At 38.4% G+C, this 16,553-nt stretch overlaps 2 protein-coding genes, 1 long non-coding RNA gene and 3 other non-coding genes across 7 annotated transcripts; 5 read left to right on the plus strand and 1 right to left on the minus strand.

Annotated features, from left to right (window-relative positions):
* Nucleotides 1-4,873: 4,873 nt before the first annotated feature.
* Nucleotides 4,874-4,960, plus strand: Trnar-ucu (transfer RNA arginine (anticodon UCU)). Its single transcript is given in 2 exon segments — nt 4,874-4,910; nt 4,925-4,960. It is a non-coding gene; the product is annotated as a tRNA-Arg (tRNA).
* A 67-nt stretch (nt 4,961-5,027) lies between these two features.
* Trnac-gca (transfer RNA cysteine (anticodon GCA)) lies at nt 5,028-5,099 on the plus strand. The gene has a single exon. It is a non-coding gene; the product is annotated as a tRNA-Cys (tRNA).
* Nucleotides 5,100-5,538: 439 nt separating this feature from the next.
* Nucleotides 5,539-5,625, minus strand: Trnar-ucu (transfer RNA arginine (anticodon UCU)). Its single transcript is given in 2 exon segments — nt 5,539-5,574; nt 5,589-5,625. It is a non-coding gene; the product is annotated as a tRNA-Arg (tRNA).
* A 2,250-nt stretch (nt 5,626-7,875) lies between these two features.
* On the plus strand, nt 7,876-9,877 carry LOC130703194 (uridine 5'-monophosphate synthase-like). 2 transcript variants are annotated; one of them, XM_057524780.2, is made up of 6 exons: nt 7,876-8,025; nt 8,099-8,229; nt 8,291-8,671; nt 8,732-9,108; nt 9,171-9,394; nt 9,463-9,877. In XM_057524780.2, the coding sequence occupies exons 2-6, from the start codon at nt 8,101-8,103 to the stop codon at nt 9,759-9,761; spliced, it is 1,410 nt and encodes a 469-aa protein (XP_057380763.1). In that variant the 5' UTR covers nt 7,876-8,025; nt 8,099-8,100; the 3' UTR covers nt 9,762-9,877. The 2 variants fall into 2 exon arrangements, with proteins under 2 accessions (XP_057380763.1, XP_057380762.1); XM_057524779.2 differs by lacking the exon at nt 7,876-8,025 and having other exon boundaries at nt 8,057-8,229.
* Nucleotides 9,878-11,395: 1,518 nt separating this feature from the next.
* On the plus strand, nt 11,396-12,861 carry LOC130703333 (uncharacterized). Its single transcript, XR_009004636.2, has 4 exons — nt 11,396-11,503; nt 11,565-11,677; nt 11,759-12,229; nt 12,295-12,861. It is a non-coding gene; the product is annotated as an uncharacterized LOC130703333 (long non-coding RNA).
* Nucleotides 12,862-13,728: 867 nt separating this feature from the next.
* On the plus strand, nt 13,729-16,332 carry LOC130703154 (cytochrome P450 3A11-like). The gene is made up of 13 exons (XM_057524767.2): nt 13,729-13,883; nt 13,946-14,042; nt 14,099-14,248; nt 14,328-14,444; nt 14,521-14,603; nt 14,678-14,829; nt 14,902-15,017; nt 15,074-15,193; nt 15,267-15,398; nt 15,466-15,554; nt 15,608-15,751; nt 15,824-15,986; nt 16,060-16,332. Exons 1-13 carry the CDS (start codon nt 13,807-13,809, stop codon nt 16,195-16,197), a joined length of 1,578 nt encoding a protein of 525 aa, XP_057380750.1. The 5' UTR covers nt 13,729-13,806; the 3' UTR covers nt 16,198-16,332.
* Nucleotides 16,333-16,553: the final 221 nt, after the last annotated feature.

A 16,553-nucleotide genomic window follows, 5' to 3' on the forward strand; every position in this document is an offset into this window, starting at 1 on the left:
TTTAGTTTTAATTTTATTGGTACTGCCTCCATAACACCTGAGAACAAAGTATTGAGGACGAGATGTGGAAGAGAAGAAACAATAGACGTATAGTAAGGGCGAGTGAACAGGTTTTATTTTCTCGCTTAGCAATGACCAAACGATCTGGTCGTTGCTCTCTATCCATTGCATTTAATTTAAGTTGTAAGCTTGGCAAGAAGTTTGGTGGAAATGAACCTTGAAAACGAATCTCACGTTGATCACTGCAGCTGTGGGGTCTGGAATCTGCTTAAGACCAACGTCCCTATTCTGACGGAAAGTATATAAAAATGGTGCATTGGGAGGACTGCCAACGAACTACAGAATTCAATCTGGTTTAACAAACTCGTCTACCATTAGACATTGCCCTGATATCTCGGATATAACTAAAGCAAGTCCAGCAGTTTTTCCCTCCAGTACTGAGCGATCCAGTCATTCGCTTCAGTCCCATCTGCAGTGCCATCATGATTTCGGTGGTAAGCATTTAGTCACATAAAGAAATCAAAAGTATTTTCAGACAGGCACACATCGTTGACTGACATATTTTCTGCTACTATAACTCAATTGAAAGGTTCTTCTTTCTTTACTTGTGGGTAATGCAATGGCAGCTCCACTGAACCCTGTGCCATTCAGCATAGCCGGTCCTTCTCCTTCAGTTCAAGAAATTGCTGCTTACCAACTTGAAAATCGTCAAAATTTACAACCGATTGCGGAGGCTGCGTCGTATGTGTTTGGCGTATCCGTAATTTATACTGGTCTCGTGGCTATTGCCACTGTCATTAAAAAACTTAGAATGGCTTGTGTTCTTGTTTTACCTATCTCTTCTTGCGATGGCATCAATTTATTGTCGAACAATTTGAAAGCAATAGTCGATTTGCCGATCATGTCAAACTTAGATTTGGCAGCCAGTTATCCAAATTCCTCGATCCCCAGCGTTCTTGACCCTGAACAACTACTTAATTATTTGAAATTTTCTGACTTAGCTATACCACCATTTGCTAAAAGTAATGATGATTATCCAGAATATCTAGCGCGTCTATTTGCAATTGTCGCTTCTGATTTAGAGCGTGCCATATTCCCTTTCGTTATGCATCGCAACTGGATGGCGAATGTGGTCCAACAACCTGTTGCCAATCCCTTTCATTTCGTGAATGGCATTATAGATGGTCTGGATGATGGTTCTTTGATGATCACCTAACTGAATGCTTGAAAATTTTCCGTTCACCTGCGTTATTCTATAAATGTCTGAATGCCAATTACGTCAATTCAAACACTATATATTCTTCAATCTTACCGTTCAAATGACCTATCACTAGCACTTATTATTATTCTTATTGTTTGAACGTTTAATCATTACAACTCTGCACCATTTTGAAGCCAAAATATACAAAGTGCCAGTAAGAATACGAACGTTCGGAACATACAATTTGTATTTAACTATTACATAGCATTCCATAATCGTGGCGGGACTCGAACCTGCAATTTTCGGATATCGTCTATATTTAGAAGTCCGACGCCTTATCCATTAGGCCACACGATCATGCACTATAGTAAATGGTGCTAATTCAAAATTTTGCTTTTCACGCCTTGTAACACGACGTGCAAAAAGTGCCAGGGACATTAAATAAGCAATACGGCGGTGTAGTCTTAAGCTTCAGCAAATTAATTTAGGAAAATAACAAGAGAGCGTGGTCTAATGGGTAGGCCTAAGGCGTTGAATTTCTTACATTAAGAGGTGCCATCCAGAAATTCCGAATAATCTTATAACGATATGGAAATAAAAGATCTATACATAAAACTTAACCTCAGGCTGATATAATAAGTAACATTATCTGAAACCTGTTTTACAACCACATTGCTATTTATTCAATGGGATTGGAGAAAAATGCGACGGCAAGTTTGGCTGGTGCGTTATAACGAACAGTTTTACTAAGCAATTCAATCCGGTTTTTCAGAAGTTCGACTAGTCTACTGAGATATTTTCCCTGTATTTTGCGCACGACTACAGCATGTCTACGGCTTTTCCCCTCCAGTATTGGATGGGCCACTGTTTCACTTGCATCCCAACTGCAGTGCCACCATGATTTTATCGGTAAATATTTAGTAACATAGCTGAATCAAAGTGATTAAAATCAGGCTCCTATATAAATTTACAATTTACTTACTCAATAATTTGATGAAAAGGTCCTTTTTTCTCTACTTGTTGGCTATGGAATTGCAGCTCCATTGCACCCTGATGACATTATCGCCATACGACCGGCGACATCCCCTAGTCTGGAAATCTCCGCGTACCAGTTAAAGAATCGAAACATACCACTATCCGCAGAAGATGCTCTTCAGGTCGTAGTAGATATAGGGAAAGTAAAACTGACGTACGTTTTAGCTAAGGTGGTGTTCGGTTCTCAAATTTTTTTTGTTGCTCTCTGTGGCATCGATCCCAATCTTTGCCCTTTTCCGCAAACGAATTTAAAACGCTTTGCAAGCGGTCATCCCAATCTGTTGTTCCCTGTCGTACTTGAGGCTGAGCCATAGATCAATGTCTTCAATATTCACACATTTCCAGTTGCTATTACTGCTCCTAATTTGGCGAACGGCAGATTCTTTTACATTAAATGCGGCATAATCTGATGGCAAATATCAATATGTTCCCAATTCTTGAATTTGATGGCTCGTATCAGAGGTTATGTGAGACTGGAAACAAGATATTTCTTGACGAACGCTACTAAGTCTCGGAGTCGGTCAATCCATTGGTTTATTGATATAAGTAAATTGTGCTGATCGTGTCAATATACATACGTGACGTTCGTTTTGAATGGTTCGTTTTTAAACCAGCGCTTAAATTGATTGTGTTTATTCCTTAGATCTCATCAGAGACTGCGTAGTTGCAAATGAAAAATTGATAAACTGCGAATGATTTCAGTTATAAAAAAAATACTGTATACCTAAATATTAGGGAAAAAAACCACAATTCGTAGCATCTTGATGGTCTAATGAGCAAATAAGGATGTATGGTTGGGGCTCTCTCCATTCGGTTTTGAACCTATCTCTTTTATAGCTATTTCATTTGGTTGTTTGGAAATATTCCGAATTTAAAACAGTTAAACCTTTGCATTTCCATCATCTAACAGATGAATTTTATTTTTATTCAATTCATTAAATCAGACGTGACACATAAAAACAAAGTGTTCAGACGGAGGTGAGAAGTGAAAGAAACGACTGTTACTACGCTGTAGCAGGAAACAGGTTTGGTTGCATGTTATATAAAAAGAACCACCTGGTCATTGCCACCTACCTACTATATATTCCTTTTCCATTAAGTGCTTAGTAAGGAAATCACTGCATTCTACAAATTACTCTTGTCTCCAAGGTGGGAAACCTGTTTGACAACCACGTTGCTGTTTTGTTGGAAATAAATAAAATTGTGAAGCTCGGTCGGGTCTGAAAACGCAATCACGCACGGTGGAATGCAATCTGGTTTCAACAAACTCGTATTCACTTCGAAATTTGCCCTGATATTTTGCATATGACTACAGCAAACCTATGGCTCTGCCCGTCCAGTATTGGATGGACCATTGATTCACTTACATCTCAACTGTAGTACCATCATGATATCGTTGGTAAATATTTAGCCACATTGATCCATAACATATTCTAAGTCAGACTTACGTTGTAGATTGATCGATATGTTTTGTTTTATTACTTCAACTGAAAGGTCCTTTTTTCCCTATTGATCGGAAATGGTATGGCAGCTCCATTGTACCCTGAGACTTTCAATGCAGCCGAACCGTTTCCTTCAGCTCTCGAAACTGCTGCACATCAAGTTGAGGATCAAGAATCAAGGCAAATTGCAAACATCGCTTTTCGACTGTTTAGTCTAAAATTAATTTATTCTGTAGCCATGGGTTATTTTGGGATTCTTTCAAAGTATCAAATAGCTTGTATTCTCACTGGAGCGACTTGCGCTCCAGTGTACAATGCGAACGAAAAAATCGATTTGCTGGCTGATGCCAATTTAAGAAATCTGACGGATGGTGAACCAAATTTGTTTCCCTACGTCCTTGATCCTGAACAGCAAATCAATTACTTGAAATCTTTTAATCCTAACTTCCCAGCAATGGTTAAAAACGATGCTTACCTAGGATATTCAACCACTCCATTTACAACGGCCACTCCAATTTTGGAGAACGACCAATTCACTCTTGCTTTGCTTCACAACCTAATGGTAAATATCGACCACCAACCTGTTACCAGTTCCTTGAATTTCATGAACCAAGTCTCTGTATACAGGCCACAAAATATTCATTGATAATGTACTATAAGGCTTGGAAATTTGCAAGTGCTTATCTCTTAATTTATAACCGAACTGGCGCTGATTTTGTCTGTAATAAACACGTTACTTTTCTCTCCTTTTTTACATAATATTTCTCTTGTTCTTTCCCAAAGATAAATGCGGTACCCATACAAATTAATCATTGAATTTAATCTAGTAATCTGATTCGGGTGATTTTTTTCTGGCGGAAGGAGGTCCCAAATAATGAAAAAAAAAGTAGAATTCGATTAACAATAAAACTGATGATCACGTCATTCAACAAAGGGAGAGAATTGTACTCTTTCGACGTGTTTGAGACGAGCTGAGGAAGAATCGACACAGCTAGTGAAGATGGTTTGCTTGTTTTTCTAGCGATAACCAGCTGATCATCGCCCCCTGTTCACTAAAAGACTGTTAGAACCAGCTGGACATGATTCAGGACATGCCTAGAAGCCGCCTGAAGTTTAGTCACCTAAACTTGGAGGCGCCTAACGAAGATTTGACATCGCTAAACATATTCCGTTCTATTTCATTTGATTTACACAAGATCGTGTGGCCTAATGGATAAGGCGTCGGACTTCTAGATGTATAAAAGGCATCCGAAAATTGCGGGTTCGAATCCCGCCACGATTAAATTTTAAAATAAAGCTTCGATGTACATCTACCGTCTAAGAACAGCCTTAAAATTTGGAAGTATCTTGGGAGTATAGCTCAGTGGTAGAGCACCCGACTGCAGATCGGATTGTCCCCGGTTCAAACCCGGGTGCTCCCTAAAGGGAATGTATAAAGTACTGAGCAAATCAAAATGCTTATTTCTGCTATAATTGACATGTCAGAAGACATTTCAAACAATTTCGTCCTCATCAATATTATAAACGTTTATTATTTGTCTATCAAATTATGAGTTCCTCTTGTAAGAATGTACATTTTCATTGTACGGCCACCTTGTTTCAGTTCCTTGACTTTCATTGGTAATGACCTATCAGAAAAGCTAAAATAATTCTTTTAGAATTCATTCATCAATATTTAATTTTCCTACTTTGTTGAGTAAAACGCCCAGTCGCGAAATCTTTTATAATAAAATGCATTACAGTGGCAGCTTGTTCCTATGGAATATGAAATTCCATGCTGGCTGTTGTTGTACGGATTTCCATCTAAACCGGCAAGCAATAAAATAATTAAATTCCAATTACTAAATGTAACATTTTACTTAATCGAGGCGGGACTCGAACCCGCAATTTTCGGATATCATCTACAGTTATAGAAGTCCGACGCCTTATCCATTAGGCCACACGATCTTATGTCAAATTATTTTTGCAAAAAAAACAACGCTCGATGGGCGCTTTTGTAAGGGGGAGGCGGAGAATACAAAAAGAATCCGCTTTATAGTGGTCTAAGCTTCTGGAATGTTGGTAACAATATAACAGGTTTAGACTGGACATAGGCCTATTTGACCTCGTCATATAGACGGTCAATGGAAAAGTATCAATGAAAGTTTAAGGGGAACTAATCGCATCCGTGCGTGAGGTAGGGACAAAAAAAGAAATGATTGTTAGGCTACTTAATTTAGTTTGCAACTGGTTCAATTCAAAAAGCAAGCCTCTAGTACAGCACCGCCTAACATTCACGAAGTAGTTGTTTAGGATTTTATAAATAGCAACCAAATTCTAATGATGAGATCGTGTGGATTAATGGATAAAAGCGTCGGACTTCTAACAATTTAATGTAATCCGAAAGCTGCGGGTTCGAGTCCCGCCACGGTTATCAATGTGAAAGGGATTTAATTAGCCTGTAACTGCTAATAGTTTATTTAGGATGCAACGGCAATCCAGTGAAAAGGTAACTGCGAAACGAATTTAATTTACAAGAAGGTGCCACGAACGTAGGGAATTGTAATATTCGCCCAAAGTTCTGCCAGCTAATAACAAAAGTTAATCATTTTATTTATTTTCACATTTCAGGCCCCCTTTCATGTTAATTTTCTTCTCTGTCTGTGGCACGCAGTTAGGCAGAGTTTTTAAATTCTGCATCTCCTCAACCCATTATGTACTAAGTCATAGTTGCAGATGCACTTTTTCTTATGGGGTACATGATAAAAGGGCGTTAGTCAATTTTTTTTTGGAATATTGTCTGCTTGGAGTTTTTCCACGCTGAAATGTTAAAATTGTAAATTAAATGAGAACCCATGAAATAAATTTGGTTAACTTATCTTAGTTAATATTTAAGCATCAAACAATCAATGCAAAACAAAATGTTTCGTCTTTTTTACACTTAATTACACTTTTTAAAATTTGAACACACAAAAACCCTTTTCAAACGTAATTTTTGGGATTAAATAATGCATCCTCGTTTATAAAAATCACCAGCAACAAAAATATTATAATGATTTCGTGTTTTGACGAAGGTTAAGCATCAAACAATCAATGCAAAGTCGTCTTTTTCACACAATAATTATTTATTATGAGGAAAATAAACAGTCAAAATTGACAAATTTTGCATCAATCGATAGCTCTTATCAAGAACTATCTAATTCTATGAAAGTTATGTTAAATTTTCAGAAAAGGAAAAGTTTAAGCGTAACATCAATTTTTTTGTTTTTATCAGTTGCGTCCATTAGAACCTTAGATCGGAAAACAACAAAAACACATTTTGCCTTTAAGATTTTTTCCCTTTGAAAATGTTAATAACAATTACACAAAAATAGATAGCCCTTACCAAGGGCTATTTACTGTAATTAATCAACTAATTATTGCAATTAATTTAGCTGACAAATAATAAAAAAAAATTTCTTTTATATTTTTTTATTTCAATTACCACACAAATTGTACATATTCATTATATAAGCAGAATAAATATATATAATATATATTATAGTATTTTATATGTATAATAGTATCGTACATATATAATAGTAATATATATAAATATATATGTATAATTGTAACATATACATTAGTATTTATATTGTACATATTACCTCATTGGAAAAATTTACATCAACCGAATTCATGTTATTTCAAGTAATTTCATTAATTTAAAAGACATGCGCTACACGCATTATTGTTTAACTGGTTTAACTTTAGTGGTTTAACCACTAAAGCAACCAAATCAAGGCCCTAGTGGCGACAACGCACACCTTCTCCATATAGAAAACTGTAGGCGCGATTATGTACTAAGTAGTACATATTGCCTCGCGACCAGCCTGAACCAAACCAAACCAAACCAAACCAAACCAAACCAAACCAACCCAAACCAAACCAAACCAAACCAAACCTAAACTAACCTAACGTAACCTAACCTGACCTAACCTAACCTAACCTAACCTAACCTAACCTAACCTAACCTAACCTAACCTAACCTAACCTACCTGACCTAACTTAATCTAATCTCGTCAGGGGCAACCCATGGGTAGACCGAGGCTTCATGTGCTAGTATGCATCTACAGCAATAGTTGCCGATCTCGCCTTCATCTCTGGATTAACGACTACTCCACTCCTAGCGGGATCGACAGATAACATTTTGCAGACGAATACACCCTATTCTTTCTCCTTTGCTCTTCTCTTCCCTCCTAAACGTGTTGTCCAGTGTTCGTATGAGTGTACCAGATGAATTATTGAGTTTCTCTTCGAGCCAGTATTCAAACGTGAAACAAAGAGAATCGTTCGGCATCCATCAAACTCCGTTTATTTAATTCAGTTGTAATTATAAGAATTACGCCTTGTTTTGTTACTTTTTTCGTTTATTTCTTCCTGCATTGATTTCACTTGCTAGAAATGGACGAATTAGCTGTCAAACTATTCGATATTCAAGCCGTTAAATTCGGTTCTTTCACATTGAAAAGTGGACAAGTATCTCCCATATATTTTGATTTTCGGCTGATTATTTCCTACCCAGCTATATTGGTAGGCAATCTAAATCCAAATTTTTGTATTTTCAAATTCTTATTCATGGAAATTTGACTAGGAAAAAGTTGCAGGATTGCTGTGGAAGAAATGTTCAAACAATGCAACAGTTGATCTCATTTGTGGTGTTCCATACACCGCTTTACCAATAGCAACTCTGATCTCTGTTACCAACAGAGTGCCAATGCTTCTTAGACGAAAAGAAGCCAAAGAGTATGGCACAAAGAAACTCATAGAAGGAGATTTCAGACCAGGAATGAATTGCATTATTGTCGAAGATGTTGTCACAACAGGAACCAGTGTCCTAGAAACAGCCATTGAACTGAGAAAGCTTGGCATTCAAGTTACCCATGCAATTGTACTGCTAGATCGCAGACAGGGTGGGAAGGAAAACCTTTCAAAACATGGAATTGAATTGAGTCCAGTTTTTCATGTGGAAGAGGTGCTATCCTAAACAGACTGGAAAGTGAAAAGTTGAACTAAATTTCTTTACTTTATTCAGATCATGGCATCATTGGAAAAGCAAAGTAAGGTGGACCATAAGGTGGCAGAAGAAGTTATGAATTTCATCAGAGGCAATCGTCAACCTATACTTAATCGGAATCCTCGCCTGCATGTCTCGCTCGAAGAACGCCGCTCGAGTTGTAAGCATCCAGTAGCATCGCGGTTGTTCGATTTGATGATGGCAAAAAAATCAAATCTCTGTGTTGCTGCGGACCTTCCAAGCTTGGACGAAGTTATCACGTTGGCAGAATCTATCGGCCCAAAGATTGTTGTCCTCAAGATTCATGTGGACATCTTAGAGGATTTCTCTTTAACAAAAATAATGCAACTAAAAGAGGTGGCAAGAGCACATGAGTTCCTTATAATGGAAGATAGGTAACAGAAAGAATTTTAGAATATACCTCTGATTTTTGGGCTGATCGTAATATATTCGAAAGAAAATTTGCCGATATTGCCAACACGGTACAGCAGCAGTTTCACGGAGGCGTTTATAGGATCAGTGAATGGGCTGATCTAATCACCGCTCATCCACTTCCCGGACCGGAGATGATTACTCATATGTTCGGTGACTCGTCGTCAGATAGCCGTCGGACATGTGGCTGTGTACTCGTTCTTGAAATGAGTACTAAGAATGCACTTACTAATGAAGATTATGCAAAAGGTTCTTATTTTTAAAAATTAATGGATTTGCCAATTTGCATAAATCATGCCTTAAATGCGTAATTGCAGAAGCCGCTAAATGGGGTTTGATTGCTTCGGATGTAGTTACCGGATTTGTCGGACAATCTGCACCAAATTCTGACTTCCCCGGCTGGGTTCAATTTACCCCTGGCGTTAACTCCTCATCTGCGTCTGGAGACTCGAAAGGCCAGCAGTATTGCTCACCGACCAAAGCTATTCTAGAGCGTGGCGCTGATATCATTATTGTCGGCAGGGGTCTCATCAACAGCCAAGATATGGTAGCTACTGCGGAAACCTACCGCACCGAAGGTTGGGCCGCGCTTATGCAACGAATTACAAATCCTTAGGTGAAACAAGTTCATGAATGACTTGGATACAGTTTCTAATGGAAACACCAAATGTGATTGCAGAAGGCGCTCAGAAGGGTTAATCTGCTTAAATACAATCTTTTGTTGGTTTTCAACCTGACGAGTTTTTTAGTTGGCTTTGGAATTGTATTCTTGTTTAGCACTTGTAGGCGAAAGGAACTCGCCTGTCTAGAACAAGATGTGCTACGATAAGGAATTTCAGGACGTGGTGTTACCTTAAGGTATAATAAATATATATATTTGTATTTTCTTTTTGTAATGAAATTTTTTTTGTTAAGTTAAGACTACAAGAAGGTTGCCCTAAACAAAAAATCCTGGATTTCCTGGAAAAATTTATATTTTAAGGTCATATTTCCTTTTATACGAATAACATTTGGGTCTAACAAGGGAGACTGTTGTAGGTTGCGGTGAAAATGAGACAGACATCTGTTTAATACCTGAGCATTTAATACCATTCAAACTATTTTAACCTAGGGATACTTTACAAGCCCTATTTCTCCATACTTTGGTAAGCGTATAAGATGCTGCAAGTGGTAACCGATGTTGAAGGTGAGGACTTGAGGGAGATATTAAGATATGACAATTAAAGGTGAAATCAGCACCATCATGAATGTGAGTTGCAAATGCCTTTTCGGGTAAAGGAAAGACCTATGTGATGTCAAGTTCCTTTTAGCTACGGTCGAATAGGATACATTGGTATCAATAAGTTCTACTTATTTCAACACATGCCTTCAACAGAGGCAAAATGTTTTCCGTTATCACATATTTGCATGTTTAGTCTTAATTTTGCTTTTATTCCGACGATTTAGGAAATTACTGTATGATTCGTCAGTGGGACATTTTCCCAACTGCTAGCCTCCTGGATGGTTGGATAAAAAGATATGGCCAAGGATATGGCTTGCAATTTTATGTGTTCGTTGTAGAGAACAGGTCGGCGGCAATTAACTCAGTCAGTGAGTGTTTCACGATGGTTATTATCCAGGACAATTTTTCGAGTCACTGTAAAAATTGAATATTTCGTTGAATTCAGACATGATAACCTTATTTCCATTTACCACAAGTACTGTAGACAGCCTGTGCTCCATCTGTGGTTTTATTTTAATCGCAACTTTGCAATGGCATGCAGTTGTGCGTTAAGATATCATTTTGAAGAACTGCAATTTGCAATTGCAGTTTATCATTCTTCGACAAAAAAAAATAATAAGTCACCGGGAAGCAACCACTGTAAACAAGTTCATCTCTTCACTCAGCTGATCTCATCGTCTGCAATGAGCGCGTGTTTGCATGTGGTTATGCACGACCCAATAACGCTCATATAAATTTTCAGTAACGTTGTTTTATGGAAACCCAACGATGAGTGTCGACAAGAGAAGGCTTTGCAATTACGAAGACAAAATGTATGTGTAAATTTTGCTTGTGCTTTCAACTTTGCTTTCCAATGGCATCGCTCTCGATTAAATCATGCTACGTCAATGAACTCGCGTCGACGTGTTGGTTCCAGTTGCCCTCCAGGTAATGTTCACTTAATGCTTTTCATACCGTCAATGTTAAAAGACGTGTGATATCACATGGTTACGTTTATAACTATGCTCTCTTTTTTTGCATAAAGGATCTAGGGACTCTGAAAAGAATCTCAGCACATGCAGCAAAGACACAAGGCTTAGACATTATAGACCCCTCTTCTGGGTGTAGCTTACACATTAATGGAACTAAAATCAAGAGTACGTCAGGTAGCTTTATGTGTACAGCAATTCTTCATCTGGTTACACAGAATTTGTTTAGCTTCAGAATCATTGAAATGCCTAGCAAAGTGATGGATATCCATCTGTGCAAATTGATGGTTGTTGAATGTGGGTGACACATCAGATTCCTTCTGAATCTGAGAAGAAAACCAGGTAAGAAATCACTTTCTTTATCTCAGTTCAAATTCATATGTTGTGGAGCTTCATTCATTGTTTAACACTTTCAACTTCCAGGGACATTTGCTATTATAGTCTTGACAATCCCAGTTGAAGGTGGCTACTCAGGGGGAAAAATAATTATAGAATGTGACAATCGAAAGCACAACTTTCAGTTTGAACAAGGCAGTGATCAGCAAGTCTCATTGGTTGCTTTTTTTTTTTAAACTGCACCATGAACTAGAGCCTATTTCCGAGGGCTGGATGTTGGCGATGGTTTTTCATCTCGTCAGGCCAGAGGCTGTAGAAACAGGCATTTCTCCTCTTGAATTCTCTGTCTTTATAAAAGCTGTTAGCGAAATCAATGAAGAGCTCATGCCATGGTCTTCTCTCCCAGCATTTCCGGAAAAAAGTTGCCCATGGCCAGCGACAAAGCGGGATACTGGGAATACCAATGAAATGAATGATAGTTCCGTACCCATAAATCAACTTGAAAATCCCAACACCTTCGCTCTTCATATGTTTCTGTGTCCGATGTTTATGATTCAGGTATTTTCTTCATTATCCTTCTAACATTCCAGCCTATTTTCGTTGGTATTGTGTTCCAATTGCAGAACACATTGACGGCGCCAAAACCGCCGAAAACCAAACTGACGAAGACAGAATGCAGTGTACCGTCCACGTGCGTTAGTCTCATCCGTCACATCGCACAGTAATTCGCTACTCGAAACGCGACTGTTCTCCACAAATCCGAAAGGATGGAAATCCTCGATTGCTTGCTTGAAGTCATGGCTTGCCTCCTTCGCTTTGGCAATCACTATTCGTGTAGCCTTATTTACATCTATTTTGTTCCAATTTCCAACCGTGGCAAGAGAATCCATTAGTGTTAAAAATAGTTTCATCTACCAAAGTGCGTGAGATGGCACTCACGTGCCATTATAGCCGAATGGCTCTCTGTCGTTTGGTGGAGCGGCGCATCACGCGACTGAAAATGATTAAAGCCAAGGAACCAACTCTTCATTCATCGAATACATCAGGTTTGCAACCAGCGTTAAACAAAAATTTCTACAGGTCTCAATCGCAGCTCGACGAAGTGAAATTTCTGCAACGCCTTCTTCAATCGAAACGGAAGCACGATATCCTCGCTGAAGATCACGAGCCAACACAATGATGTAAGCTTCATTTAAAAACTTCAGGTAGTTTTTTTTTCGTTTTTCATGTGTGCTTTTTCGGCCAATGCGTAGTTTAAATGTGTTACGTTTTGTCACATAAAAGAAACGTCTTACTGTATGCCTATAAAAAGCCTCCATCATATTATTCCAGTTGTGTGGTATTAGGTTAGATATATGCTTCGATATGAATTCGACACCTAGAAAATTTGATGCGTGTGTTTGTAAAAACAATTTAGGAAACGCGTCAGTCTTCGAAATGTGTGTTAATTCCATAACTAGTACAAGCCCGTCACTTCCTTAAAGATTCATCCGCTCAACGTCCATGAACATCCAAAATAGGTTTTCTCATTTGAGTCTTGTCCCACTTTCCCTTGCAAAAACCAATCTCAAGAATGCAGATACGGTCTTCAGTGGAACGCCAACATTCTTTATCTTTCCAGTATTGCACATCCCATGACGTAGGCTCTTGGCGAATAAACACTGTTGTTTTAGACAGTTGGAGGCATGCGTAGTGGTCTACTACGGTAGAATTCTATGGAAATCGACTTGTATTTTTCCCGTATTAGATATAGGTATTTTTTACATATGCAAAACAATACCAAAGTAATTAGATGATTCTCGCTTTCATCGCGTTTCTCAGTATAGCCTAAATAGCTGAACATGCAACTGTATTAGTATTCTTATCTGTGGACTCTTCAATCTTATCTAGCGTAAAAGCAGCTGTCAAATTAAGATAAAGCATAACGTCTCACGTCTGTAGACTTTCCACTACTACAAATAAAGAATTCTTTACCCTGACAAGCAGCTACTAGGGACATTTTAAAAGTAAATAATGCGTTGTCGTTGTGCATTGCTGGACCGCTGGACAAAACACAGCCTAATTGTGCGTCATTCCCACAGGATGGAACTATTTACTCCATCCGCTGTTCAGTCTTCTACAGTGTTTGTCCTTGAATGGATGTGTTCGAATTGCTGTGGTCGCCCGTGACTTGGGCTGTAACCGTCGTATCTTGCCTTTACATTTTATATAAGTAACTACGTTGACCTCATGTACTGTTTACTTTGACTAATAGAACTCATCTTTATTTCACAGGTATGTTACGTCGCAGTTTAATTACTTTGTTGATCAAGGCATCCCGGGTCCCAAGCCTGTGCCTTTTTTTGGAAATGTGTGGGGACTATGGAAGAAGGTAAGAATTTTTAGTACCATTTTATGTTGTAACTTAATAATAACACTAACCCCTAGAATACTGCAGAGCACGACACTTCACTGGTGAAAAAGTATGGCAAGATTTTCGGTTATTTTGACGGCCCAAATCCAAATCTTTGGATCACGGATACTGAAATGATCAAATCCATTTTCGTTAAAGACTTTGACCACTTTGTCGATCGCAGGGTATCATTTAATGACTCGAAAAATGGAAAGGGTTGCTTCAGTAAGTACTTGACGAAGTGTTACTTCTTTTTATTTGTAGTATTTTCAGTTCAAAACAAAAATTGTCCGCAAATGGTTGACAGTTATTCGAGGACAAGAGTGGAAAGACCTTCGCTCATCCGTTACGCCGGCTTTCACTACTGGTAAAATTAAACGAGTATCGATGCACTTCTTGAATAGTATTTAAAATTGTTTGCATGTAAATTCTTTTTTTTCCCGAATTGCAATAACAGATGTCCTTGCTGATTAACGACTGCGTCCACAAGCTATGTGATAGTATAGCTGCACAAACCGAAGGGAAAATTAATGCCAAGCTGTACCAAACTCATAATTTTATCGTTTAATGTTCGTCTGAGCTCAATTAACGTATTTATCGGTGGTATATGACAGGATATTCAGTGCTTTCACTATGGACGTAATTGCACGATGCGCCTTCGGGTTGAAAATCGACAGTCTCGGAAACAAAGACGATCCATTCGTACAAAACGCTCAGTATATCTTCAATCCACCATCTAATAAAACCCCACTCATCCTACTGCCTTGTAAGTCTATTGAAAGGCTGCTCTCCGTACTGCTTGATATCATGTTCATCGTTTTCTTTTGTTTTCCAATAGTCACGTATCCCAAGTTATTTTCTCTGTTTGGCGAAAGTCTTTTTGTTACCAAGCAACTCAAATTCTTTTTCCAGTTACTGCAGAATATGTTACGAGAACGATCACAATCCAAAGAGGTATATTGTGTATATTTTCAGAAGTCCCATTACTGTATGTTTTTTTTTACGCATAGAAATATCACGATTTTATTGAAGTGGCTGATGAGGCGATCACTGAGTTTACGAAGGAACTTGGCGGCAAAAAGGTTGCGATGTGGTCACGAGAGGAAATAGAAGAAATTATTATAGGCCAGGTGAGTAAAAATTATGTCACCAGGAAAATTTTGTCCACCTAGTCAACGTTTAACATCTTAAACGCCTTAAAAGTCGACACTGTTTATGCTGGCTGGTTTCGACACAACGGCGACTACCCTTACGAACACTTGCTTTGAGCTAGCCAGGAATCCAGATATCCAGGATAAGTTGTACGACAGCATCTTGACAAAACTGGAAGATTATGTGAGTGATACGTAAGATGATTGCCTGTGTAATTCTCATGTCATCTCTTTAAACAAATTCGATGAAGGATGACATCTGTCACGAGTTGATCCAAGATGTGCCATATCTCGAACAAGTTATTCTAGAAGTTCTACGCTTTTACCCACCAGCCGTGCGGTGCGTCCAGTTTAAATGACAATGTCTACATGGTTAACAGTTTTTCGTTCTAGAACTGAACGGCAATGCACAAAAGATGTATCTTATGACAACGGTCGTATCAACATTAAGGCAGGAGTCATGGTCACCATACCGATCTACGCCCTCCATCACATGGAAGAATACTATTCAAATCCAGAAAAATTCGACCCCGAAAGGTAACATGTGAAATCTAGCAAAGCTTTACTACCTTCAGCCTCAAGAAAAACATTGGCATAAATTGATAACAGATGGACCCCTGAAAACAAAGCCAAACGTAATCCTTACAGCTTTATGGCTTTCGGAGCAGGCCCGCGCAATTGTGTGGGGATGCGATTTGCGATGGAGGAAATGAAAATGGCTATTTGCACACTTGTCAAGAAATTTCGGTTCTTTGCTGTGAAAGAAACTCCGGTAAGCCTTGAATGTTTAAATAACCTTACTCAGTTACAAACTTCTGTCGGATATTTTGTCACGTACCTGGCAGGAAAAGCTCCAATTTGATGACGGATTTCAAACTGCTTTGCAACCCACTCATGCAATTTTGGGCTTTGAAGCACGTCATTCCGATTTCAAGTCAACTAGTGTGGCTTTTGTGTGCCAATCAATAAAGCAGGAGATTTGAAAAGCTCTTGAATCATTAAGAGTTGGTGGCGTTCGGCTGTTTTCAAAGAACCGACGTTTATGACAATTCGTTATAACCAAAATAAAAATCCCGAAAAAAATTTTAAGCCCGGCTAAATAAACCCGACTAAATAAGCCCGACTTGCTGTTTTTTACGGTTAATTCAAAAACTAGAAGCCTGAATAAAAATATACCCCATTTTCGTGATCAGCGATCAATTTCGAATCGGAATAATGTATTTTTAATGAAATCTAGGATTTGAAGAAAATTGGAAAAGTGAGAAGCCTTCTTACTTCTCCAATTTTGGCAAAATTTTAGATTTCGCTTTAAATGGTTTCGATGCAGAATTGAACAAGC

The sequence above is a fragment of the Daphnia carinata genome, chromosome 10, assembly GCF_022539665.2.
Source record: "Daphnia carinata strain CSIRO-1 chromosome 10, CSIRO_AGI_Dcar_HiC_V3, whole genome shotgun sequence".
Lineage (NCBI taxonomy): Eukaryota > Metazoa > Arthropoda > Branchiopoda > Diplostraca > Daphniidae > Daphnia > Daphnia carinata.